The sequence below is a fragment of the Pinus tabuliformis genome, chromosome X (assembly GCF_031772625.1).
Source record: "Pinus tabuliformis cultivar Carrire ecotype Pingquan chromosome X, CPIR1, whole genome shotgun sequence".
Taxonomy (NCBI): domain Eukaryota; kingdom Viridiplantae; phylum Streptophyta; class Pinopsida; order Pinales; family Pinaceae; genus Pinus; species Pinus tabuliformis.
This window is the reverse complement of record NC_142308.1, coordinates 1,716,735,296-1,716,762,720: the sequence shown is the minus strand read 5'-3', so window position 1 is coordinate 1,716,762,720 and position 27,425 is coordinate 1,716,735,296. Positions and strand designations below refer to the sequence as shown.

The following is a 27,425-nucleotide window of genomic DNA, read 5'->3' as shown; positions in this document are numbered from 1 at the left end:
ACTTTAAATCCCGCGTTTGGGTTGGATGCCTATCACCCATTGTTTGGAAGTTAAAACCTGACTCCATTATATGGATTAACCGATGGCGTATTTTCTGTTTGCTAAGAGGAGAACAGTGAAGCATTTTTGGGGGTTTGCATGGTGACCCAGTCACTCTGCGAATGCATTTCAGCAATGTTTTGTAATGCCCTTTGTTGGCCCACTCCTGTGAAACGGAACAGTTTTAGCTTTTGGGAGACATGATCATTAAAGAACATGGTAGAGAACTGTATCATTTGGTTTGAACTTATCTTGTTTTTGTGGAGAAGGATATGAAGGGCTGCATTGAACAGAGAATTCGCTAGCACCTGGAGAAATCTCGCCTTCCAAAGAGTTAGTTGCTCCAAGCATTGCTAGGCTAGATATTTTTATGGAGGTTGGTTTTCTAGAGGTTAGGGATAAGGCTGGCATGCTGGCTTTTCTTTGCCTAAACAACTCTTACGCCTCCTGATGTAATGCTTTGATGTGATCTTCTTGTTTATTCAGTGTAATATAAGATGCATTTTCTTCAAAAAAGTATTCCATCGAAACTTTTTCCGTTATACATGAATATTACAAGAACATTGCAATAAATTATAACATAGGAGATGAGCCCGAGCATTTGGTAGTCACAGCAGAAAGGAATAAGCAACACTTGTCAAGCAGCAGCTAGAAAAACAATTATTCAAATGGTTAATACTGTCCAGAAAAAGAACGTAGTTAGACATAAGCATCACAGGAAAGGAACCCATAGCCCATGCATAATGTTTTGAATGTTCACCAAAATCTCTCACAACCACAGATCATGACTGCATAATGCTAGAATAGTTTAATGTCTCAAAAAGTCTATGTCATAGTACAACATCCCAAACGAATCTTCTGAATGCCTTGATCTTCATGAATTTTTCATGCGATTGATTTAAACAGGTCCAAGCGGCCCTATCATTTGCAGTATTATCCTTTCAAGAAATGAGGAGCTAACAGCTTTGCCATTTCAAAGTCAACAAAATTTTCACAGGACAAAAGCTTTTGAAGTTTAGCATCACAAATTATCTTCCCTTTATCTAGTGGGTCCTGCAAAAAACCATCAGTGATTGTTAGATTGCCGCAACAAAACACATTTTTAAGCATCTGAATAATCAATTGAAGAATAAAGCCAAATTTATATGCATAATATCATGAAAGAGTGTATTATTCCATGGAAAAACATTTTCTTTTATATTGATATTTAAAATGTGATTACTGCTTGACCTAGAATACTTTTCTCGATCAGGGAAAATGAGATAAAAACCTTACGTTACTTTTAGCTTATGCATTAAGTTTCCCATCCTTTTCAATTCAAATTCCAATGTGTCGAACTTAGTCTTCTTTTTTTTCAGAGCTGGCTTAAAAATGTAACCCTTCTCTCTTTGGTTCATATTATACTCAACAGAACCATTGACTGTTTGTGGTCAACGTGGATGAAAATTTTCTCTCTCATTTTCTGACATGGCTTATAATACTAGCAGCTTCTTTTCAACATATGTGCATGTTAAAAATGGTGTAATCTTCATGTTTCCACAACAATCTGATATTGTGTCAATAATACATTTTGTTAGGCATTAATTAAATGTAAGGCTATTATTTATTGTAATATCAGGGTATGATTAAGGATGACCTAGTCAACATGAATATATAGGCTCAATAACACTCTCAAGAAGTGCGCCTTACTTATGTTGGCCCATGACCCTGTTATTACTCAAACTAACAAGGGTCTTAGGAGGGGATCCTATAGAGAAACTACTAGGTCAAGTGACAACAATGGAGCGATAGCCCACTATCAACTTAGCTAAAGCTCCTTGCTCTTTACAAATTTTCACCAATGAGAGGAGTCTTGGTATGAGAAGAATCACTAGGAATAATAAATCAATGATGGGATGAGAGGTGATTCCTCTAGCCTATTCACAAGAGAGGCTTAGGTAATGGGCTTACTTGCTATAAAAGCAAGATGAAAAGCTATTTTAGAAGGTCTAGGGGATTACCAAGACCTTGGGTTTGAGGAGTGTTACTTGAAAAGGGGTACCCAAGATCAAGGAATCCTAAAGAAAAGGGTTTCTAAGTGTCCTTTGTGAAATTGGAGTTTCAAGTTTGCGAGACCACAAAGAAGCCCGAGTGGACCTGAACAAGGCCAAGGGTTTGGTTTGTAGCAACAAATTGATGGTCTTGACCAAGTTGGGAGGAGAATAAGATCAAAGGAATTGAATTTATCTTGGAATTTGAGTGCAATGATCCTAATGAAGCCACTAACCAAAGGATACCTAGGGAGGATAACGGTCTTCAAGCTAGGGCTCATAATATCTCGAGATTCCACCGTGGGATTGACCTTAGATTTGGAGGATCTCTCAAGAAAATCCCAACACAATAGTTGACCAATTTTCAAGGATTTTCAATGGCTAGAAATGATTTTAGATGATGCCCTAGGAGGCCTACTAGGTTAGGGCTTAGAAAAGAAGGAAGGAGGTGGAAAAGAGTTTTCTTTTCTCTGCGATCACCTTTGGACTAGACCAGTGCCTAGCCTATTGGGAGAATGGAGTCAATGCAAATAAATGTTTAGAAATGTCTTATACCCAATCAAGGAGTCTCTTAGCAACTTCGCATAGCCCTAGAGGCAGCAAACATGTTACTAGGAAAGTTTATACTTCTTTGATGCTGCAATTAATGACTTATCAAGGTAATAATGAACAATCATAAACCTATAGGATTGTTCACCATACTTTTGTATGAAACATAGGAAGAGCCCTCACAAAGACAAGTTTTAACAAATTCACATTTCTTAAAGGCAACTACACTAGCTTCATGAGTGAAAACATTCATACATTACACAAGTGACAATACCTGTAAAATAAAACATGAAAATGACACTTACATGTATAGCGAAACTCCTCCAATCATCAATGTGCAAAAATATCGAAGCTCCAAGACAAAAGATAAGCTTTCCAAACATCAAAACGCATTTAGAAATCCAATTCATCCATCAAAGAGGCTGGTCGAAATTCTCAAGAAGAGATAGTCCAATCCAAAAATGTGATGAGAGAAATGAATGAACCTTTCATCTATTTATACAATCCATAACGGTGTTCGAATAGCCTATTAACCTAATAATGCCCCTTAATAATAAAATAATGTGCAATAATAACAAAACTTTGTGACAAGCCCACCAAGATAGCTCCATACTACAAAGATAAGCCTCACAAGAGGGGAAAATAGTAGATACAATGAGTCATTGGGCCATCGAAGAGGCCTAGTGGATTTCAAAGTGTGCCAAGGTGAGAGAATTAGGCTCCAAACATAGTGATCAAGGAGGTGGCCCCTTGATATCTAAGCAGGTTAAATGTGGTGTCCTCGAGTGGGTGTGGGGGCACCATGACATCCTCATGGGTCTCCAAGTGGATCAATAATGTTTGTACACCATCTATAAGGGCTAGAATGATGACATAAGCCCTTCTTCTGTCTCCTATGGTGAGACGCATCCTCATCTATGCCTTGGAACATCTACCAAGTGTGTGGTGCAAGTGTGAAGCCAAATAGGCGTGGTGGTCCAGGTGCATCATCCTCATCCAAAAGGTGGAACACGAGCAATCAATGAATGGCGCTGAGGGATCCATGAAGTGATAATCTGCTCTCTGCTATGATGGAGGCCCATGGCTCTCAATGCTCACCCTACAAGTGCCAATATGACACTTTGGAGGGCTTGGACCTCGTATAGGGAGACCAAACCCTAAATGGAGACCCACCTACAATCCTGTATAAGATCCAATGCATCCCCTTGCCTTCCAGTACAATAAATCATTAGAGTAATCAAGTACAAGAGCTTACAAATCATGGAATCAAATGGACACTTCATAGTGGCATGCCCTTCCATAGTGGGTTTTATCATGTACAGGTGTCTCCAAGCTCAATAAGGGGGTTAACCAAGAACCCTATTAAGTGGTTTCTACTTCTAAAGGAGGTGACTGTTGTGAATAAAATATTCATAAAAATATTAATTACATAAATAATATTAAAATAATAATTAACTAAGTAACTATTAAAACATTATTATTTATGAAGGGGTAAATAGTCAAAAGACATGACTATTCATCCTTCGTGGCCAGTCAATGCCTATATAGGCAAACCGCCATGAAGGCATTGTACACCATTCAATTTTTATCAATAATACAATTTACTTACACCTACAAACATAGTCTATACATAATTACTTCTTTTGCGTACTAGTTTCCTCCCTACAATGGTATCAGAGCATCGATCTTCACACTTGTGGTTCCTTGTAGTTCACTGTTTTCTTCATTTTTTACTATCACTGCCCCTGTTCTCTCGTTCCTATCCCAGTTGCCCCTGTGTCACCCTTCATGTGCTATTTCTCCCCACCATCACTACGGATTGTTCCTCTGTTCCTGCGTGCCAACCACCCACACTCACCATTCCTTTAACCTACCTCGTCTGTTCACTCACGCATCCCTGTACACTGTTGGAACCTCTCCCGATTGCGTCTGTCCCTCCTTTGCCGACGACACACCTTTCCAATGGGACTGCCCTTCCCTATTCATATATTTTCTACAATTCTCTGACCTTGGCTACCATTTGTACTATTCCCTATCCCCGTGGTTTGCTCTCATCCGACAAATGCCGCCTACTCTTAACCGACACCCGACACAGTGGCTTGGACTCTATCCCCCGCTGTTTTCTTTGGTCAAATTCTGACAACCTTTCACGTGTTCATTCCACCGCGTCCTTTGAAGGTGACCTTTGGTTATCAATATAGTCATAAGGTTTACATATATATCGAATTTAACTATATAAATCCTATATATATATATATATTTGAATTATATTATTAAATTGTATAATTAATTAATTCTAATTAAAAAAAATTATTATTATTATTTAATTTATTAAAAAAAGAAAAAATTTGGTTCTGCTAAGAAAAAAAGAAACAAAATGGGGAATAGTAATGACGAAGCCAACACAAAAAAATATCAAGAAGAAATCGATAAGGTACGATGTCATCTCGATAATGTTGAGAAGAAATAGGCAAAGTGAGAAGGTCAAAATAGGATAATTGTAACTCAAGAGAAATTAGCAAATGATATTAAAAATATAGATAACATTGAGAAAATGTTGCAAGGAATGCAGAACCAGTTAATGGGAGGTTTTAATTCATTTTTTAATCCTTTAATTGCTTATGAACCAACACAAAGTCCCAAAGCTCCAGAAAACGAATATTGCCCAAATAATGAATTCTACAAACGCATCATGAAATCTTGCAAATGCCGCAAATACACTTCTTAGGTAGTCAATACTATACAAAATTCCCAAAAAAGACTATTAGCGTATTGAACACTGGAGTGGCATTTGAGGATTTTCTAATGACTCCACACCCAAGGATGTACCAAAGGATGCTTGTACCATCAGAGATCATCCTACTACCAGAGTTTTTCAACTCTACTTCTTCTTCTTATCATTTTCTGTTGTCTCAAATTCCACAATCCCTGTGGGGACAATGTAAAAGTGATACTAGTATGAGGAGTCAAGTCATGCAACAAGCTTGGAACCTTATCATCAAGTTAGTATTAATCTGGGAGGTTTTTTTCACTTGGTTAATTATCATCTCCTTATGAGGACTTAATAATTAATTGAGGTTTTTCCCCCAAGCATAAGCCCAAAGCCGGAATATGGCTTGATGGTGAGGCATTGGGTGAGTCTTAGTGTCGAGGGTCATTGTATATTACCATATTAGATCATACAAAACAAATTGTGGAATTTGGTTAGGTCTAGGGGATCATATTTTAATTTTTTAATTTCCTACAGGGTAGAAATTGGAATAAAATTTGTATATGAGATGTAATAAATGATGTCTAGAGAAGTTGTATGGTGTATGAGTAATAAAAATTACACCTCTCACCCTCACGTTTCTACTGTGTCACACTTTGAGGGGTTAAAAATGTGTTTTAGATCTTCAAAACCCACTTTTCCTAAGTTGAATGGGAAATCTGGCAATAAATTAAACCAAAAATAAATTAAATGGAGAGAAATAAATTGCTCTATGCGACAAAATGACATGGAAATGGCTTGGAAATTATCTCAAGTCAAAGGAGTGAGTCAAATGATAAGTTGGAGGATGATTTGGCACCTTGCATCCTAAATACATGGCCCAATGAAGGGAATCAAATTTCTTGACATAAATGCAACAATTTTTTACTAGGAATTTCAAATTTGTGGAGTTAATGCACATTTGGGAGGATTTGAGAGAATATTTGGTAGATATTTTTGTGGGAAAGTGTCCCCACACTAGTTCCCACCCATATACACTAGTCATTTCATCATGGAATTCAATTTTGCTTGAGGGATTCTTGATGTCCCTTGGGAAATTCGAATTTGCATGAAAGTGCTTTGGGATTGTCACCATTTGCCTTAGGATTGGCTCCCAAGCTTCTATATAATAAGAGCTTTGTGCTGTCACTTAAATATCTTTTGTACTAGCTATTTTGGTTGGGAAAGCTCTGCTTCTATGCACACTTGTTCTTTATATGAATAAAAAAACTTTGGGGTCTATTCATGGGTGTTTCTTTCTTGGAATTTTTGCTTGGTTCAATGATAATATAATTCTCTACTTGTATTTAGTTTGATTTTGTTTTCTCATATGCTTTTATAGAATTGTGAATGTATAAGTATCTTATATTTGCAATTGGTTATTTGATATGCTCTAGGCTAGACAACTCTATCTATTTTCAAATAAATTCTAGAGTTCTCTTGTCATTGTTTATTGATTTAACCCATATGAGCTAATATGCATTTGAAGTTTTGTAGAGACCATTTTTTGGATCAACTAGCAAGCGTGAAGGGAAGTCTTCAATAAACCAACCCACTCTTGGCATAACTTTCAAGGAACTTCTATCGTTATTTGAATCTTAATAGCTTATCTTTCGAAAGTGTTGATCTTGCAAGGATTCTTTGACATAGTTTGTGCTTAAGTCAATTATTTCAAGAACATATACATCTTATACTCTTGTGATTTCATCTCTTAATCTAGCTAGTCAAGAGCTTCACATAAGCTAGACAAGCGATGAGGTCTTTTCCCATCACTTGATTTATCTTTGTATATTATGTTGATCTTTGGTAGCATCGGATGTGATTTAGCCATGAAAATTGGTGGAGAGGCTAAGACACATGAGATCTCCAAGACCCAAAAATCGTTTGGAGAAATTCTACCCAGATGAAGAGATATAAAAATAATTAATATTTTTAATGGGGTTCCTATGTCTAAACTTAGGAAAATTAAAATATTAATGTGTATTAATATAAAATGGGTGAGAAAGTTCTAAGAGACGAGGATCAAGCCAGATCTAATCTTAGCTATTGATTAGGGACTTAATCTCGGCCGTTGAATTGTCAACAGGAAAAGTATAAGAGGAGGCTTGAGAGTCAATTGGAGATACACCAAGACACCAAGAGAGATCAGTGAGTTCGATTTTCTGGGGCGAGGTTTGCTGAGGAAATCGAATAAGTGATCAGTTGCAGTGAGGGGTAGTTTGGCAGGAGGCCGAAGAATACATATCAGAGAGGCAATAGAGTGCTGGAAGAGGCAGTGCAGAGCCTAGGAGGGTTGACGTAGAGGCAACAAGGGTTGATGCAGAGGCTAAGGAGGTCAACGCATAGGATGCAGAGGGTCAAAGAAGCTAACACAGAGGCCATAGAAGCTAACGCAAAAGACGCAGAGTGCTTCAAAGGCTGCGCTGAGTTGATTCTGTGGGATAGACTGAGAGTTGATTGGCTGACACAAAGCCAGAGAGGGTGATGCAGTTCCAAAGAGGGTGACGCAGTTCCAGAGGAGTGCGTGGAGCAACTTTCGTTGTCCAGCACAAGGAACAACTGGAGTCACTATGGGATTGTTCATCCAGTTGTTGATCAATCGGAATATCTGTCTCCGGATAGAGGTATTGCTGCCAAGGATATTCTCTTAAGGGTGAGCCATTTCTGGCACCCTAGTTGTATTAAAAAATCTCCTTAATAATAAAACCCTCATATACGCTGCACAGGTTTTCCCACATTGGGTTTTTCAAGGGATGATCATCCAAAAATAACGGTGTCCCTTGTGTTGTCTCAGTTTATTTCAGTTGTTGATCTGTATATTTGTGAAGGTTGCATTTGTGTTTACTTCGATATTTATGCATTTAAATAACTTGTTAATGTAAAGAACAAGTATGAGATAGTAAACCAGATATTGCAGTAGGGGTTTCGGAAGTGTTAGATTCAAGATTTTTCACATGGTATCACAGTGATTACAGATCAAGGAGGATTGAAGACACTAGTAGAAGAAATCTGGGGATTTGCAACAGAGAAGCAATTGTCCCGAGAGACAACATTGTTCCAGAGCAAAAGAGGCAAGAGGAGTGACGAGGGTGACGCAGAGGCTCACGTAGAGCCTGCGTCATCTTTCTGAGCCAGGAGGGGAAGATGCAATAGCTGGGAGGAGCCCACGCAGTAACTGCATCAACAGTCCAGGCTAGTGCAAAGGCAGAAGGGGGGCAGATCAGGGCTACGCCGTGCCCGATCATCTTTCTCAGCTAGGAAGGATCGACGCTGAGGCCAGGAGGAGCTGATCCAACTCTCACTATGATTGCACAGAGCCAGAAGGGCTCAGCTTCTTCAGTTGTCGAGGCTAAGGGAGCTATTCAGATTGTGATTTGAGGAGCTGGTGGGACGATGATTCTGTCTGTGCAGAACAGTGTCTAAGGAAACAAAACCAAGGTAGAGGGAAGCACTACTTTGACGGATTTCTAACCAAGAAATCCAAATCCAAGTTGCAATAGCAAAGGGGGATTGGAGAGGAGTGATTCAATAGTTGGACGATTTCCAAGAGGGAAGTCGAGACTTGGAGGGAGTCTAGAAGAGGAGCAGAGATGACAGTGAACGGATTGAGGGATCATGACAGATTGGACAGGGCTTCCAATTTTGTCATCTGGGAGGCCAGGATCCTGGCAATCCTAGATAAACATCGCTTCAAGGACTATGCCTTGAAAACCGTAGTTGTCCCAATCGACCCAAATGGTAATGAGAAGTATGAGGAGGCTAAGGCGAAAGCGAAATGCATGATCCTAGACAGGGTCGAAGATCATGTCATACCACATATTACTGAGAAGAACACAACAAGGGAGATGTGGGAGGCGCTGACCACCTTATAGCAGGGCTTTTCCGTGTAGTAGAAGATGTTATTGGAGAATCAGTTGAAGTCATATCATATGCATAAAGGATAGGAGATAGATCACTTCCTCCTCATGTTGCAAGGAATTAACGACCAGCTTACTTTCGTGGGGTCTACACTAGATCCAAAGTTTATGGTCAGGACTGCTCTGAATGCAGTCTCGAGGTCTGGGAGACGTTTGTCCAAAGCATTTTGGGCAGAGCGACTCTCCCCAGTTGGGAAGAGATGTGAGCAGCTCTTTGACAGGAAGAGATCAAGAGGTTAACCAAGGTGGGGAGTAGTGGTAAGGGAGTTAGAATCAAGAAAGAGGAGGAGGATGCGGCTCTAACATCTGCGGGGCAGTAGGGGAAGAGGAAGAAGAAGGACATCTCCAAGGTCAAGTGCTTCAGTTGTGGGGAGCTAGGACATTATGCATCTCAGTGCCCCAGGAAGAAAGGCAAGGGAGAAGCTTCTAACTCAAAGGCAACTCCAGTAAAGGCGAAGAAGGATGTCGAGATTGATAATGATTGTTCCATGAGTGCTCATGCGCCTCTAGAGAAGAGGTGGGGAGACATCGAGTTGTAGTCAGGAGGACTACATACAGGGGCAGGATCCTTGAGGTACCCAAATTTTTGGATCAAATCCGGCTACGGGAGCCCTTAAAGATAGTAGCATGATGACAGGTGTCGGGTAGAGCAAGGTGTGATGTAGCGACAAGGTAGTGCTAGAGTACAGAAGTCTGTGGTAGCATAGTGGAGGTTGCAGTAGTGTGAGAGGCACAAAAGAGATTACAACAGCGCAGTGGCAGCAGAGGGAGCACAAGATAGCAACAGAGGTAGCTTCAGCATCACGAGGCTTCTAGACTGACGCAGTGGCAGCAGAGTGAGCACAGGATAGCAACAGAGGTAGCTTCAGCATCACGAGGCTTCTAGACTGACTAGGATGTCAATATTTGGATAAAGTCAATTACTTACTTCTTGGTAACTAAGTTGCAGTGCAGTAGTTAGTAGTGGCAGTGCTATGGGCAGCATGATGCAGCATTTTGAGAGGGAGTTGCAGTACAAATGTAGCAGTGGCAGTGGTAGTATCATGGGCAGCAATATAGGAAGCAACAGTGCAGGGGATGTGACGTAGCAGGCAAAGCATTAGCACAAGTACCGATGCAAAGGATCAGTGTGATATTTCTATGATGAAGCATTACTAGAGCACATTCCTCGCTAAGAGGGAGTGTTGATTTTTGGTAACATCAAATGTGCTCTAGCCATGAAAATTGGTGGAGAGGCTAAGGCACATGTGTTAATTTTTGGTATGTTCTATGCTTAACAACAATTTACTTCAATTTTTCTTATAACCCCAACATCAATTTCCAAATTAGCAATCACATCAGCATGATAGTAAAATGTAGATAGAACATAAACATAAACATTATAAGACAAGCCAAGACAAGAGGACACAAGATGTGGCACTAGCAAGGGACAAACCCCAATGTGGAGAAACCCTTGATCAAATCTTCTTTAGTCTTCAATAGTTCAACAGAGAGATAGAGATAGATTACAATGATTTGAAGTCAATACTGACTTTCCAAATAGGAGATGAGACATCAAAGATCTTCACCATGAAGATGACACAATGAGGCTGCAAACTTGAAACCAAGGACTGAAGATTTCTATACAGCAGATGATAGCCCTAGAACAACTCAACCAATCACTGAGAGTACTGCGACTTTCCTTCCATAAGACCCTCCTTCCTTCGATGCATCACTGGTTATGTCAAAGGTGCAAATCTGGCACCTTAACATGCTTCAAGGACTGGTGTCTTTTCTTGGCAAACCTGGTTACTAGTTAGGGCATAATCTCTATCTGCTATAGCACCCTAAACACACTCAACAACCCACCTATTGATTGTGGTTTTCCTTCACACAGTTCCTCCAACTATACACTACCCTTTAACCTTCTCCTAGGCTACAAAACAACCCCTTGATCAGGCATAATAGACCATGGTTGTCTCCCTTCCTAGCTACTCTCATACACTGGAATATAAGGCTAGAACCAACCCCTATATTCACCCAACAACCCACTAAAAGGACTCAGTACATCCGCAATGTCTTCTGTGTAATTTGCTGCTCAAGACAGAGATGAACCTTGCCACAAATGCCCATACAAACAACCCAAAAGTAAACTCCTGCAATGTGGCCTTAATACAGGTTCATCTGCACTTTAAAATAATCAAGAGAATGACCGTAATGTCCTTCCCTTCTTCGCTGAAGTTGGCCTAACCTGCGGCCCTAAAACAGAGACCCTTTTCCTTTCCTTAAGGCTCCTTCTCTTGCTGGGGTTAGGGTTCCTTTTGCTGTGGTTTAGGGTCTCCTTTTAGCTGCGAATGAGGGTCTCCTTTAGCTGCATCTTAGGGCATCTTTTAGTTGTGTATTAGGGCATCTCTTGACTACAGATAAAGGGCTCCTTTTTTTGCGTACAAGAACCTATTGGACAACGAATTAAGGCATCACTTGACTGTGGCTAGATCTCCCTTCAATCTGCGGCTAGGGCTCTCCTTTAACTGCTGCTAGGGCTCTCCTGCGGTTAGGGCTTCCTTCAAGACTGCGGCAAGGGCACATCTGAACTACGACTAGGACTCCCTTTGATGACTCTTTCCACAACGTCTTCCTTGAGAGAAGACAAACCCAAAACATGTGGAGAGAGAGATCATGTGAGAGATGTGTGTAACAAATGACTTGAGGCCTCCTCTATTTAAATGCAATGTTGAGGTTGAGTTGGGGGTTATTTGGTTGTTGGCCAACCTTGACAAATTGTCAAATAATATAAATAAATTCATATCTCCATAATACTTGTTGGAATCGGATGATTTTTAGACCAATCCTACACCTCTCAGAGAGGAACCCAAGAAAAATATCAGCTGCCATAAATAAGATGACCCAGATGGAGTTTGGCCCTAGTTGCCAATTTTAACAACATGAAATCTTTAGAGAAATTCCACCCAGATGAAGAGATATTAAAATAATTAATATTTTTAATGGGGTTCCTAAGTCTAAACTTAGGAAAATTAAAATATTAATGTGTATTAATATAAAATGGGTGAGAAAGTTCTAAGAGATGAAGTCTTAGCCGTTGATTGGGGGCTTAATCTCGGCCATTGAATCGTCAACAAGAAAAGTCTAAGAGGAGGTTTGAGCGTCAGTTGGAGATACACCAAGACACCAAGAGAGATCAGTCAGTTTGATTTTCTGGGGCGAGGTTTGTTGAGGAAATCGAACAAGTGATTAGTTGCATTGAGGGCCAGTTCGGCAGGAGGCTGAAGAGTACATATCAGAGAGGCAGTAGAGTGCCGGAAGAGGCAACGTAGAGCCTAGGAGGGCTAACGCAGAGGCAACAAGGGTTGACGCAAAGGCTAAGGAGGCCAATGCAGAGGACGTAGAGGGCCAAAGAAGCTGATGCAGAGGTCATAGAGGCTGACGCAGAAGACGCAGAGAGCTTCAAAGGCTGCGTTGAGGTGATTCTGTGGGATAGATTGAGAGCTGATTGGCTGACGCAGAGCCAGAGAAGGTGATGCAGTTCCAAAGAGGGTGATGCAGTTCCAGAGGAGTGCATGGAGCATCTTTTGTTGTCCAGCACAAGGAACAACCAGAGTCACTGTGGGATTGTTCATCCAGTTCTTGATCAGCAGAAATATCTGTCTTCGGATATAGGTATTGCTGCCAAGGATATTTCTGGCACCCTAGTTGTATTCAGAAATCTGCTTAATAATAAAACCCTCATACATGTTGCATCGGTTTTCCTGCATTGGGTTTTTCTAGGGACGATTGTCCAAAAATAACGGTGTCCCTTGTGTTGTCTCAGTTTATTTCAGTGGTTGATTTGTATATTTGTGAAGGTTGCATTTGTGTTTACTTTGATATTTATGCATTTAAATAACTTGTTAATGTAAAGAACAAGTAGGAGATAGTAAACCTGATATTGCAGTAGGGGTTTCTAAAGTGTTATACTCATAAATTTTCACATATTATTTTGTAGCATTATCACTCATGTACATGCTCTCTTTTCACACTAACTTTTGTTTTAGTTTTGCAGCCCTAACATTATTTCTTGTAGGTTCTCTCAAGCTTCAAGTCTCATTCCAAGGAAACCATGGGCATTTGGAGGATTTGTGGAAGAGGCTAGGCCGTGTATCATCCTGGAGCTTGTATTTTCTAATTGTAGAACTTCACCTTTTGTGAGACTCCCATACTTGGAGGGATTTCATTGTTGTTTCAAGATCTCATTTTGTATATTCCCTCAATTCCTTGGGTAGCCCTTTAAGAGGCTCTAACCATCCTTGTAACCATAACAATAAAAATTTATGTTTTTGTTGTGGGAGCGTGAGTTTTACCCATGGCATCATATTTCTCCATTTAGGGAGAAAGGCTTGTGGGTGGATTGATTTTCTAACATTTTCCATTTCTCTCATTTTTCACACATATGCATGCTCTAATTGGGAAGTAACACAAATCACATTTCTTTTCAAGTTTGCTACATGCTTTAAGCTTGCACCACTTATCATTGTTGCTACAAGTTTCAAGTTTAATTTGCAAAGCAATTTACTCTTACTTTGTGCAAGCATCTATATTATTTTAGGAAACTTTGATATTTTTAGCTTGACATTTGTCTAAATAATTCATGCCTTATTGTTATGTCACATTTCCATTTTGAGTAATCTAAAGCATTGTGTATTGGACAAGTTCATCTTTCAAAGCAACCATTTACTTTCATGTCAAGCTAATCATTTTTCTCAAGTAAAAGTTTCTTTTGCAATACTATTGTGAGCATCAATCTCATTTTAATTCACTTTCAAAGCATTCCCATTTACCTTGAGAAATTTTACATGCGTTTTATTTGCTCATCTTGCAAGCACATACATTTCAAGCTTCATTTGCTTTAGTTGGTTATTTGTCCATCATTTGTCAAAGCAATTATTTAACTCACAATTTTAAATTGTTCATGAAGCTTATGTATCTTGTATTTATTTGAGCAACTATACAAGTGATTTTGTGGAGCATATTTTCTTGAAGTAATTCCATCTTTTACATATCACTTGCAAACTCATTTGCATTAGGCATTCTAATTTTAGTTGCATCTTAACTTAATTTACCTCCAAGCATAAGCTTGGTTGAAAGACAATTTTAGGGACCCCTTTCTTCCATCAACTTGAGGGACATAGACCCTCTTATGTGGTTAACACGGTGACCTTGCAGTCATCAAAGCCACAGTCTCTGTAGTGCCGGAGGCACTAGGTGAGTTGGGTAATCCAAGGAAGGTATCGTTAATATAGCCATTGTTGTCTTTCTCTTGGACCCCTTCCACAACTCACATAAGAGACTTGTTCCAAAATAGTCGGGAGGAAGGATACATCTAGAATAGGCATTTAGAATTTAAAAGTAACCAAGATAATTGCATCAAATTTAGTTTAGGTGCATTTCATTTGTTTTACTTGCAAATAATCCATACACTTGTCATTTATGAATATGTGTTGAATTGAATACTTTGTTTAGGCAAGTATCATCTCATTTTGCAAGTAGAATTCTAATTGGTTTCCTTTGCAAGATATTCTCTCCTTGTATGCTTTGGATTAATAAATGATCATATATTTTGAAAGCATCTCTTGAAGGCATTTCTTGCATTTATATTTGTATCTTGCTAACAATCTTTTGTTTCAATTGATAGGATTGTTTGTGCTTCAATTTGAAGCACTTTATTTTATTTTGAGCAAAGTATCATTCATTTTAGAGCAATATTTTGAAGGCACTGGTTTTACATATGCTTATCATTATCTCATGTGTTGATGGTTGTTAAAGTTTATTTCATTTTATATTGCTCATCTTATTTGCTCACAATCTCAAGTAATCCTAATTTAACATCTCCTAGAAACCTTCTAACTTAGTTTTCCATTTAGGGACCACCCCCCTTAGCTAACCTAGGAGATAGCTTAAACAGAGAGAGTTGGGAATAGGTGACAACCCTTTCTCTTAGTTCCTTGCCACCAACCACACCTTGTGGGGTTATAGGATTTTCTCACTAACTAGTAGGTGTAGGCGGCAAGAATTAACACTATGAATTAAGGAGCTCCCAAAATATGATGGAAAAGACCATAGAGGTGCTATTATGTGGGTTAATAACATGGAAACCATTTTTGAATCGAACCCCCCAATAGGTGAATGAGAGAAAATCATAACCGCATCCAACAATTTGGAAGATGAGGCATATGATTGATTCTTATGGTGGTCTGGAAAATGTGAAGCTCATTCCTTTCTCTAGAAATTTTTCGTGGATGCTCTGCTAAAAAGGTTTTGTGACGAAGAAGATGTCCTCTACAAAAAATTTGTTCATCTCAAGCAAAAATGGTTTGTAAATGAATACGCCCATGAATAGGAAGTATTAGCTACAAGACAAAGAGGATTTACTAATGAACAACTACTTAAAATGTATAGGTGTGGACTTAAGGAGTATATCGATGCAGAATTGAAGTTGTACAAGCCCAAAATTATTGAAGAAGCCAGAGATACAACAATTTTTTTGAACAAAAACATAAGTTCAAAATGTCATCATTCAAGGAAGACAAAGACCAACAATAATGCTCGGGTAAAAAGGAGTCAAACAAATGTAGGTATTATAGAGACAAATGGACATTAGCACACAGATGCCTTACCAAAAAATTGTTTGCTTATGAAGTTGAGAAGGAACCAGACATTCTAGTAATGAGTCAGAAAAAAAGATAAAAAAGAAATATAATTGTTGCAAGTGTGGAGAAAAATGGATGCCAAGACATAAATGTGAAGATACGTCCTGACTCCTTACGCTACTACAAAATAATAGATAAGAAGCAAGTTGAAGTACAAGAACCTGATGAAGAAATCGTTGTCACACACAATGCAGATGTAGATCCTGAGGAACCATCACTAGTTGCAATCTCATGTGACCAACAAAATTAGGATAAAGAAAGCAATTCTTGAAAAGGCCAAAAACAACAAGTCACTGCAAAATATGTTTCACCACACCTGAGGAAGCAGAGAAACTAGTCTCCAAGTTGAAAGAACATTAAACCTACTACTCTACCAACAAACATGACAAAGAGAGTACATCCTAAAACCCTGAAGCTTAAAGGGCTCATAAGAGACAAAAATGTCAATATACTTGTAGATTCTGGCAATACTCACAATTGTATAAACGTTGATCTTGCTAAACAACTTGATCTTTGTATATGCCCAATCAAGGACCTGACCATGTTTGTCGCTATTGGGCAAAAGTTCAAAGAGATAAGAGAATGCCATAAGGTTTCAATCTAGATACAAGAAATAGAGATACAAATAGATCTATTTTCCCTACCACTCAAAGAAATGGATGTAGTTCTAGGTGCAAAATGGTTAATACAACTAGGAAGCTATACTAAAAACCTTGAAGAACAGTTCATGGAGTTTAACTTGCAAGGATGACATTATAAATTATATGGTGTTAACGCTTCTAGCTTCAAGGAAGGTGCAAATACACTTGAGGATTTCACCAACTCACAAGCACAAACAAAGTCAAAATAAAAGATGCCATTCCTAGGGAAACCCTTATGTTATGCTTTGAGGACAAAGCATCTCTAAAGGGGGTGGCAATGTTGTGAATAAAATATTCATAAAAATATCAATTACATAAATAATATTAAAATAATAATTAATGAAGTAATTATTAAGACATTATTATTTATGAAGGCGTATATAGTCAAAAGGCATGACTATTCATCCTTCGTGGCCAGTCAATGCCTATATAGGCAAACCGCCAAAAAGGGATTGTACATCGTTCAATTTTTATTTGTTGATTTTTGGGTAACATCGGATGTGCTCTAGCTTCAAAATTTTGTGAAGGGGCTAGAACACATGAGAATTCCAAGACTCATAAATCGTTGGAGAAATTCTGCCCAGATTGTGAGTTATTAAAATAATTAATATTTTTAATGGGTTCCTAAGTCTAAACTTAGGAAAATAAAAATATTAATGGGTATTAATAAAAATATGAGTGAGAAACTTCTAAGAGATGATGATCAAGTCTATTTTAATCTTAGCCATTGATTAGGGACTTAATCTCGACCATTCATTCATCGATAGGAAAAGTATAAAGGGAGGCTTGAGGGTCAGTTGGAGATACACCAAGTTGATCAATCAGTCCGTTTTTTTGCGGCGAGGTTTGCTGAGAAAATCAAAATGGTGATCTGAGTTGCAGTGAGAGGGGCAATAGCAGAGAGTTGGATCAGAAGGGAGTTCCAAGCCAACAAGTACCAGGAAGAGAGGCAACAGTAGCATCAAAGAGGTAGCGCAAAGGCCTATGCAACCCAGAAAGGGGCTCACGTGGGCCAATAGGGTTCTTGCAGTGGCAGTGCAAGATAATCGCCGGAAGTTCAAGATTTTGCTAGGAGTTCGATGTTCTGAGCTGGGAGGGCTGAAGTTGAAGCTCCTGAGAGCAAATCGATCCAGCAGAGAAGTGACGCAGTCTCCCAGAGGCAAGACATTGGCCCACACAAAGCAGATTGTGCTGGGATTTTTGCAGTGTGTGCTGGAGTCAGCGATTCAGTGGATCAGTTGTGACTTAGAGAACGGGGAAAACCCTCGTATGTATTTCTTGCTGCCAATATTTCTCTGAAAGGTTAGCCCGTGTGAGAGGCACCCTACTGTACTTAGATTTTTCTTGCTTAATAATACAAACCCTCTATATACTGCACTGTTTTTCCCGCATTGGGTTTTTCCGAGGACGTGTTGTCCAAAAATAACGATGTCCCTTGTGTGTTTGTCTCATATCTATTTCAGTTTATGATCTACATGTTAGTGTAGTCTGCAGTAGTGCTTTTCATCAATGTTTAAATAATTAAATAACTTGTGGAATGTAAAAACAAGTAGGAGATGATAAACCAATGATTGCAGTAGGATTTTTGATGTGTAGATTCAAAAATTTTCACATGGTATCAGAGCATTGCATATCATAGGACATTGAAGACATCAGCTGGGAGATCCAGTAAATTTGCTGCAGAGAAATAGCTGTCCCAAGTGACAGCGTTGTTTCAGAGGCAGAGGAGTTGTTGCAGGAGTGACATAGAGCCAGAGGAGTGACGTAGAGGCTCATGCAGTGGCTACGTCAGCATTCCGAGCCTGTAGAGTGTGACACATTACCCGAGAGGAGCTCACGCAGCGACTGCGTCGGCTCTCTGGGCTAGCACAGATCCTGAGAGGCCCAAATTTAGTCAGTTGTCAAGGCTAGAGAAGCAGTGCAGATTCTATCAGTGGAGCTGGTGGGACGTTGCTGCTGTTGGTGCAGAACAGTGCCTGTGGAGACAAAGCCAAGGTAGGGGGAGTCACTGCCTTTATAGATTTCTATCCAAAGAAATCTAGATCCGGGTTGCAGTAGCAAAGGAGGATTAGAGAGGAGTGATTCGACATTTGGCAAGAGGATTTCCGTGAAGGAAATCAGGACTCAGAGGGAGTCTAGAGGAGCTTGTTCCTTGGAGGATTTCTAGCGCCAAACAAATCCAGATTCGAGTCTTGCTGGATTAGCAATAGGAGAGGGAGAAGAGAACCAGTCCTATTTTTTGAGCAGAGATGGTAGTGAATGGACCGAGGGATCGGGATAGATTGGATGGAGCATCCAATTTTGTCATCTAGAACTTGGAAGGCCAGGATCCTAGCAGTCCTAGACAAAAATCACATCAAGGACTATGCTTTGAAGGTAGTTGTTGTTTCGGTCGACACAGATCCACTAAAGAGGTACGAGGAGGCCCAGGCGAAGGCCAAGTGCATGATTCTAGACGGAGTCAAAGATTGTGCGGTCCCACACACTGCTAAGAAGGAAACAACAAGGGAGATGTTGGAGGCTTTGACAACTTTGTACAAGGGGATTTTCGTTCAACGGAAGATGCTATTGGAAAATCAAGTGAGGCAGTACCAGATTCAGAAGGGAGAAGAAATTGATCCCTTCCTTCTCAGGTTGCAAGGGATTCGAGACCAGCTGACTTTTGTGGGGTCTACACCAGATCTTGAGTTCATGGTCAGGACTACCTTGAATGCAGTCACTGAAGACTGGGAGACATTTGTCTAGAGCATTTTGGGCAGAGCTTCTCTCCCCAGTTGATAGGAGATGTGGAAAACTCTTTGATACGAAGAGAACAGGAGGCTAACCAAGGCAGGGAGTAGCAGTAGAGGAGCCTAGGTAAAGGAGGAGGAGGAGGATGCAGCTCTCGCATCATCGGGACAATAGGGGCGGCGGAAATGGAAGAAAAAGGATATATCCAAGGTCAGATTCTTTAGGTGTGGGGAACTAGGATATTTCGCCACTCAATGCCCCCGGAAGAAGGGCAAGGAAGAGGCTTTTGACTTGAAGGTTGCTCCAGTGAAAACTAACAGGGAAGGCAAGGATGACAATTGTGCCATGAGTGCTCATGCAACTCTGTACAAGGGGTGGGGCGACATGGAGTTGTAGTCGAGAGGACTACACACAGGGGCAACATCCTTGAGGTACCTAAACTCTTGGATCACATATGACTATGGGAACCCTTAACGACAGTAGCAGAATGACAGGAGTCAGTTGGTGCGAGGTTTGATGGAGCAACAGTGGCAAAGCTAGAGTGCCGAAGTCTGAAACAACACAGTGGAGGTTGCAGCAGTGCGAGCTGTTGATTTGGGGTAGCATCGGATGTGCTCTAACCACGAAAATTGGTGGAGAGGCTATGGCACATGAGATATCCAATACCTAGAAAGGGTTTGGGAAGATTCTAAACAGTTTGGGAGATATTAAAATAACTAATATTTTTAATGGAGTCCCTAAGTCTAAACTTAGGAAAATTAAAATATTAATGTGAATTAATATAAAACTGTGTTAAAATGGTCCAAAAGTCATGGATCAAGCCAGATCTAATCTTAGCCGTTGATCAGGGACTTAATCTCCGCCGTTGATTTGTCAACGAGAAAATTATAAGAGGAGGCTTGAGGGTCACTTGGAGAATACACCAAGAGATCAAGATTTCAACTTTCTGGGGCTGGGTTTGCTGAGAAAATTGACAGAGTGATTTGGAGTTGTAGGAGAGGGGCAGTGAATATAGAAGCAGGGAGGCAGATATAGTGCTGGGAGGATCAGCGCAACAACTGGGAAAGTTGATGCAGAGGGAAGAAGCTGGAACTGTCGGGAATAGCTAGAACTGCCGGGAATAGTCGGAACTGCTAGGAAAGCTGACATAGAGGGCAGAAGCCGGAACTGCTGGGAATTGTCGGGAAAGCTGATGCAGAGGGCAAAAGAGACTGACGCTGGGGTTTTTTCGTGGGGTAGGCTGGAGCTGAGGAGTTGCCAGAGTGTTTATCTGGGGTTTCAGCCGAAGCATCTGTTTTCGAAGGAGAGGTACTACTGTCGAGATTTTTCTCTGTTGGGTGAGCTGGATTTGGCACCTAGATTATATTATGAAATTGCTTAATAAATCAAACCCTCAGATATCTACATCGGTTTTCCCGCATTGGGTTTTTCCAGGGACAGTAGTCCAAAAACAACGGTGTCACTTGTGTGCTTGTTTCTATTTCCTTCAGTTGATGATCTGTAATGTGTTGAGAATGTACTTGTATTTATTTCCAGTATTTAGTATTTACATAGTAAATAACTTGTTAATTAACAAAAAAAGTAGGTAGGAATAAATCAATAAAGTGCATGAAGGGTTTCTAACGTGTCAGACTTAGAAATTCCAACATGGTATCAGAGCGTGGTTGCAGATCACAGGAGAGCTGAGGACATCAGCCAAGAAGAGCAATAGCAGCAAAAAACAGTTGTCCCGAGTGACAAAAGTTGTTCCTAGCAGAGTAGCAGCAAGGAAGGGATGACTGAGTGCTTGCATCATCAAGATTGAGCTAGGAAGAGGCAGCGCAGAGGCTAAGGGAGGCAAGGCCAAGCTCACGCAGAGGCTAGGAGGGCTGACACAGTTGGTTGAGGAAGTTGATTTGTCGGTGTTGGGATTGCGCAGAGCCTAAGAGCTCTAACCTTCAAGTTGTTGGGGTTTAGGAAGTTGTGGGTAAGTTGCAGAGTGGAGCTGGTGGGGTACTGTACTCAAAACAATACCTAACAGGGCAAGGCCAAGGTAGAGGGAGTTGTTGCCGAGGCGGATTTCTAGCCAAGGAATCCGGATTAGTGTTGTTGTTGCACAAACGATCGGAGAGGGGTAACTTGACGTTGGTAGAAGGATTTCCAGGTGGGAAATCGAGACTCAAAGGGATTCCAGAAGAGAACTTCCAAACGGAAAGTAGAGAGACTCAGCAAGAGTCGAACCGAGAACTTCCAGACAGGAAGTGGAGAGACTCAGCAGGAATCGAACTGAGAACTTCCAGACAGAAGTAGAGAGACTCAGTAGGAGTCAAACCGAGAACTTCTAGACAGGAAGTGGAGAGACTCAGCAGGAGTCGAACCGAGAACTTCCAGGCAGGAAGTAGAGAGACTCAGCAGGAGTCTAACAGAGAACTTCTAAATGGGAAGTAGACTCAGCAGGAGTCGAACAGAGAACTTCCAGACGGGAAGTAGACTTAGTAGGAATCGAACAGAGAACTTCCAGACGGGAAGTAGACTTAGCAGGAGTTGAATAGAGAACTTCCAGGTGGGAAGTAGAGAGACTCGGAGGAGTCAACAAGAAGAGCAGAGAGATGGCCATGAATTGGCTGAGGGATCAGGACAGGTTGGATGAGGCATCCAACTTTGTCATTTGGTAGGCCAGGATCCTTTGTGTTTTGTGTGCCATGAGTGCTCATGAGCCACTTCAAAAGAAGTGGGGAGACATTGACTTAGTCAGACAGACTACAGGCAATGAGGGGCGAGGGGCAAGATCCTTGAGGTACCCTGCCTCTTGGATTAGACCTTGCTATGGGAGCCTCGAAAAGGAGTAGTAGTATTGACGATGTCAGTAGAGACGGATGCGAATGGAGCGATAGAGGGAGCTATAGTGCAGAATTCCTAAGACAACACAAGGCTAGCAGGCTGCAATAGTGCGAGAGGCATGGGAGTGTTGCGCCAGTGCAGGATGACATAGAGAGGTGTGCAATAGTGTGAGATGCATGTAGTTGTTGCAGTAGTGCAGAGGTCAGAGAGGGAGCACTTGTCAGTGACAGAGGGAGCTTCAGCATCAGGAGTGTTTCTAGCCTGAAAGAGATGTCAGAGTTGGGAGATCAGTTACTTACTTCTCAGTAACTGAGTTGCAGTGCAACAGTTAGTAGTAGTAGTGCTCTGGGAAGCACAATGCAGCATGATGAGAGGGGTTGCAGTGCAGATGCAGCAGTGGCAGTGGCAGGGCCATGGGCAGCAGCACGGATACAGAGGGCGCTGTCGTACAGATACAGTAGTGGCAGTGGTAGAGCCATGGGTGGCAGTATGAGATGCAGTAGTACAGATGATGGGCAACAGGCCTAGCATCAGGGACCAATGCCGGATGATCAGAGTAATACTCAGTAAGGAGTATTGCTAGAGCATAATCCTCGCTAAGACGGAGTGTTGATTTGGCGTAGCATCAGATGTGCTCTAGCCATGAAATTTGGTGGAGAGGCTAATGCACATGAGATCTCCAATACCAAGAAAGGGTTTGGGCAGGTTCTAAACAGTTTAGGAGGTACTAAAATAATTAATATTTTTAATGGAGTCCCTAAGTCTAAACTTAGGGAAATTAAAATATTAATGTGAATTAATATAAAACTGTGTTAGAATGATCCAAAAGTCATTGATCAAGCCAGATCTAATCTTAGCCGTTGATTAGGGACTTAATCTCCACCGTTGATTCGTCAACGAGAAAAGTATAAGAGGAGGCTTGAGGGTCACTTGGAGAACACACCAAGAGATCAAGATTTCGACTTTCTGGGGCTGGGTTTGCTGAGAAAGTTGAGAGAGTGATCTGAAGTTGTAGCTGAGGGGCAGTGAATATAGAAGCAGAGAGGCAGAGATAGTGCCAGGAGGATCAGTGCAGTAGCCAAGAAAGTTGACGCAAAGGTAGAAGCCAGAATTACCGGGAACAACCGGAATTGTCGGGAAAGCTGACGCAGAGGGTAGAAGAGGCTGACGCTGGGGTTTTTCGTGGGGCGGATTGGAGTTGAGGAGCTACCAAAGTGTTTATCCGGGGTTTTAGCCGGAGCATCTGCCTCCGAAGGAGAGGTACTACAACTGAGATTTTTCTTTGTTGGGTGAGCCGGATTTGGCACCCAGATTGTATTTTTAAACTTCTTAATAAATCAAACCCTCAGATAGCTGCACCAGTTTCCCGCATTGGGTTTTTCCGGGGACATTAGTCCAAAAACAACGGTGTCACTTGTGTGCTTGTTTCTATTTCCTTCAGTTGATGATCTGTAACGTGTTGAGCATGTACTTATATTTATTTCCAGTATTTACATGGTAAATAACTTGTTAATTAACAGAACAAGTAGGTAGGAATAAATCAGTAAAGTGCATGTCGGGTTTCTAATGTGTCAGACTTAGAAATTCCAACACGAGTGGAAAAGAGTAGATTGTAGCAGTGCAGTAGCAGTAGAGGGTCAGCATAGATCAGCAACAGAGGTAGCTTTAGCATCACGAGGCATCCTAACTGACCAGCATGTCAGTTTTTGGGTGAAGTTTCAATTTCTTACTTCTCAGCAACTGAGTTGTAGTGGAGTAGTTAGCAGTGGCAATGCTATGGGCAGCATGATGCAACATTTTTGAGAGGGAGTTGTAGTACAGATGTAGCAGTGACAGTGGCAGTGCCATGGGCAGCGGTACAGAATGCAACAGTGCAATGGGTGAAGGGCAGCAGGCCGAGAATTAGCAGCACAGAGAACCAATGTCGTGGATCAATGTAATGCTTCTATTGGGAAGTATTGTTAGAGTACAGTGCTTGCTAAGAGGGAGTGTTGATTTTTGGGTTGCATCAGATGTGCTCTAGCTCTAAAATTTTGTGGAAGGGCTAGAACACATGAGATCTCCAAGAGCCAGAAATCGTTTGGAGAAATTCCGCTCGGATTGTGATTTATTAAAATAATTAATATTTTTAATGGGTTCCTAAGTTTAAACTTAGGAAAATAAAAATATTAATGGGTATTAATAAAAATATGGGTGAGAAGCTTCTAGGAGACGAGGATCAAGTCTGTTTTAATCTTAGCCGTTGATTAGGGACTTAATCTTGGCTGTTGATTCATCAACATGCAAAGTATAAGAGGAGGCTTGAGGGTCAGTTGGAAATACACCAAGTTGATCACTTAGTTCAATTTTTCTAGGGGGAGGTTTGGTGAGAAAATCAAATAGGTGATTTGAATTACAGTGAGAGGGGCAGTAGCAGAGAGTTGGATAGGAAGGGAGTTCCGAGCCAACGAGTACAAGGCAAAGAGGTAGAAGTAGCATCAGAAAGCCAGCGCAGAGGCCTACATAGCCTAGGAAGGGACTCATGCAAGCCAAGATGGTTCTTGCAGTGGCAGTGCGAGATAATCGTCAGAAGTTCGAGATTTTGCTTGGAGTTCAATGTTCTGAGCAGGGAGGGCTGAAGTCGAAGCTCCTGAGAGCAAATCGATCTAGCAGAGAAGTGACGCAGTCTCCCAGAGGCAAGACATTGGCCCACACAGAGCAGATTGTGCTGGGATTTTCGCAGTGCTTGCTGGAGTTAGCCATTCAGTGGATCAATTGTGACTTAGAGAATGGGGTAAACCCTCGTATGTATTTCTTGCTGCCGATATTTCTCTAAAAGGTTAGCTGGTGTGAGAGGCAACCTGTTGTACTTAGATTTTGCTTTCTTAATAATACAAATCCTCTATATGTTGCACTGGTTTTCCTGCATTGGGTTTTTTCGGGGATGTGTTTGTCCAAAAATAACGATGTCCCTTGTGTGTTTGTCTTGTATCTATTTCAGTTTATGATTTGTATGTCAGTGTAGTCTACAATAGTTTTTTCATCAGTGTTTAAATAATTAAATAACTTGTTGAATGTAAAAACAAGTAGGAGATGATAAACCAGTGATTGCAATAGGATTTCTGATGTGTAGATTCAGAAATTTTCACATTATCAATAATACAATTTACTTACACCTAAAAACACAGTCTATAGACAATTACTTCTTGCATACTGGTTTCCTCCCTAAAGTGACATGTCCATGGTACATCCATCAAGTGGTAGGTGGCATGTGATATAATGATGGAATGGAATGGGGCATCAGGGGAAGGCTCTAAGCCACATGCCACAGTACAAGCGTAATCATAATAGGGAAACCCACACTTGGGTGTATGAATGCAGGAGGGAGCAATCGTGGTAAATGAGTTACCTCGACCTTTGTTTTTCCACCCCTTCTCATATGCTTTTTTCCTTTTATTGATTTTTCTTTTATAATTGCTTGGGGCTTGAGAGGATGAGATCATGATGTGTAAAATATAGCAGTGGATACCCCCTTTAATGTGGGGCAGTTCATTGTTGGGACAATCATGGGTTCCTTAATGATGAAAGGGGTCAATATGAGCGGCCCTAGGAAATAGGGCGAAGGCCATAATGAAAAGGGTAGAGCTTATGTTTGGCTTTTGCCCATGTGTTAAATGTGTATGCCCCGGCCATCTTTTACATTTTATGGTACGTTTCCTGTTGAGAGTGGCTAAATTATGCTTTTTATTTTTCTTTTAGCTGCATCAACCTCCTGGGCATCGTTCCAAGCCCGACCCAAAGTGTGAACAAGGGGAGAGGGAGGCTAACTCCTTCTAGACCCAATGGACAAATGTGGACCCGGAAGGGAAATATGATGAATGGGGTTATAATGAGTGAAGGTGAGTGATGTATATGGTGTTGGGAAGTGGGACCACGCAACCAAAATCGGGTTTTCCCATGTAGTGCCATCCCCGGGTTGACAATTAATGACAGGGACCTAACTCACAATTAAATCACCCAACAAGAGTCAAAAAAGAAATTTGATATTAGACCTTTTGCTTCATCAAGGAGTCCAATATGCATGTAAAGTTCCTGAACATGAATGTAAGTGATATACAAAGCATGCAAACAATTCAGCAATTAGAAAAATGAAATATACATTAAGCACCCATGGAAACACTAGAAATAGAGAACTGCTGAGCCATTTTATTATTTCTTCAGGAGAAAAGACAATAGTAAAATAGAATGGTGCACCTGGGCTTGTCTCAATGGACAAGCATGACAAAACCCAGGTGAGAAAATGTTGAACTGAAGGCTGCTACAACTGCTGCACCAAACTAAATTGCATTGCCCCAGAAAACTATTATGTCTGTTGACTTCGAAGGGCTAGAATCAATGCTTCCCGTGCTCAGAAAATTATGAGATTTCATCTCCTTTCTCCTTGGCCTAAACCCAAAAAAACCCACTAAGGAATTGGCCAAATGTTGACCTCAGAATTTTGGCCCAAATTCCCCTTAGCTCCTCTAGCTGTTGGCTGAGTTGGGACCCTTGTTTGACCCCTTAGATCTGCCCAGAAAATTCTATAAATTTAGGAGTGTGATCCTTGCCCAAAACCCAGAAAAACCCAGAAAGGGTTTCCTTGGTTCCAACCTTCAAAAATTGACCCTTCACAGCTTGGCCCTCCTCCAATTTCGAATTTTGTTGCTGTAACTGATCTTGTCAATCTCTTCTCTCCCAACTCTAGCAATCTTCCTCAAATGGCCCTCCATGTGATCTCCTACTTCTCCCGGCCAACTCCGGCTCTACAATTCCTTCCTCCAACTCCCACATGAGCCTAATGATGGCTATTTGTGCAAGCCCAGGTAACTGTAAGTCGAACTGCTGGGATGCTAGCTCTACTGGCTCCAAACTCGCAAGAAAGGCTAGCCCTTTGGTGCTCTCCCAATTCTTTAACTCTCCCAGCAAATGCTTGATCATTGATAGCTCCAAATCCCCTTGCGTATTCTCTAGCTAGCCAGAAATACACACTTCCTGTTGTGGCTAAATGGTAGTGTTGTATCACACTCCCGGAACTCCTGAAATATTTATGGAATTGCCTCTCTAGGGTGGGCACAGATGGTCCCCCGAAGTAGAGGTTGAATCTCCCACTTGAGAGATTTGTAGCTAAACAACCAGTTGACTCAGCGAAACAACAAAGTGAACAGTCAAGTAATTTTCATTGCAAGGTGTAAGAATCAATCCAAAATGAAAGTTGCTCCCTCCTTATAACTCCTTGGGCCTCCCTAGCC

General features: G+C 41.0%; 1 protein-coding gene across 1 annotated transcript in view; it reads right to left on the bottom strand.

Annotated features, from left to right (window-relative positions):
- Positions 1–673: 673 nt before the first annotated feature.
- The window catches only part of LOC149146616 (upstream activation factor subunit UAF30-like), a 321,482-nt gene continuing 294,730 nt past the window's right edge, over positions 674–27,425 (bottom strand). The window contains exon 5 of the mRNA XM_089448632.1: positions 674–1,092. Coding sequence (XP_089304758.1) covers positions 973–1,092 — 120 coding nt within the window. The 3' untranslated portion in view covers positions 674–972. The remainder of the gene's footprint in view (positions 1,093–27,425) is intronic.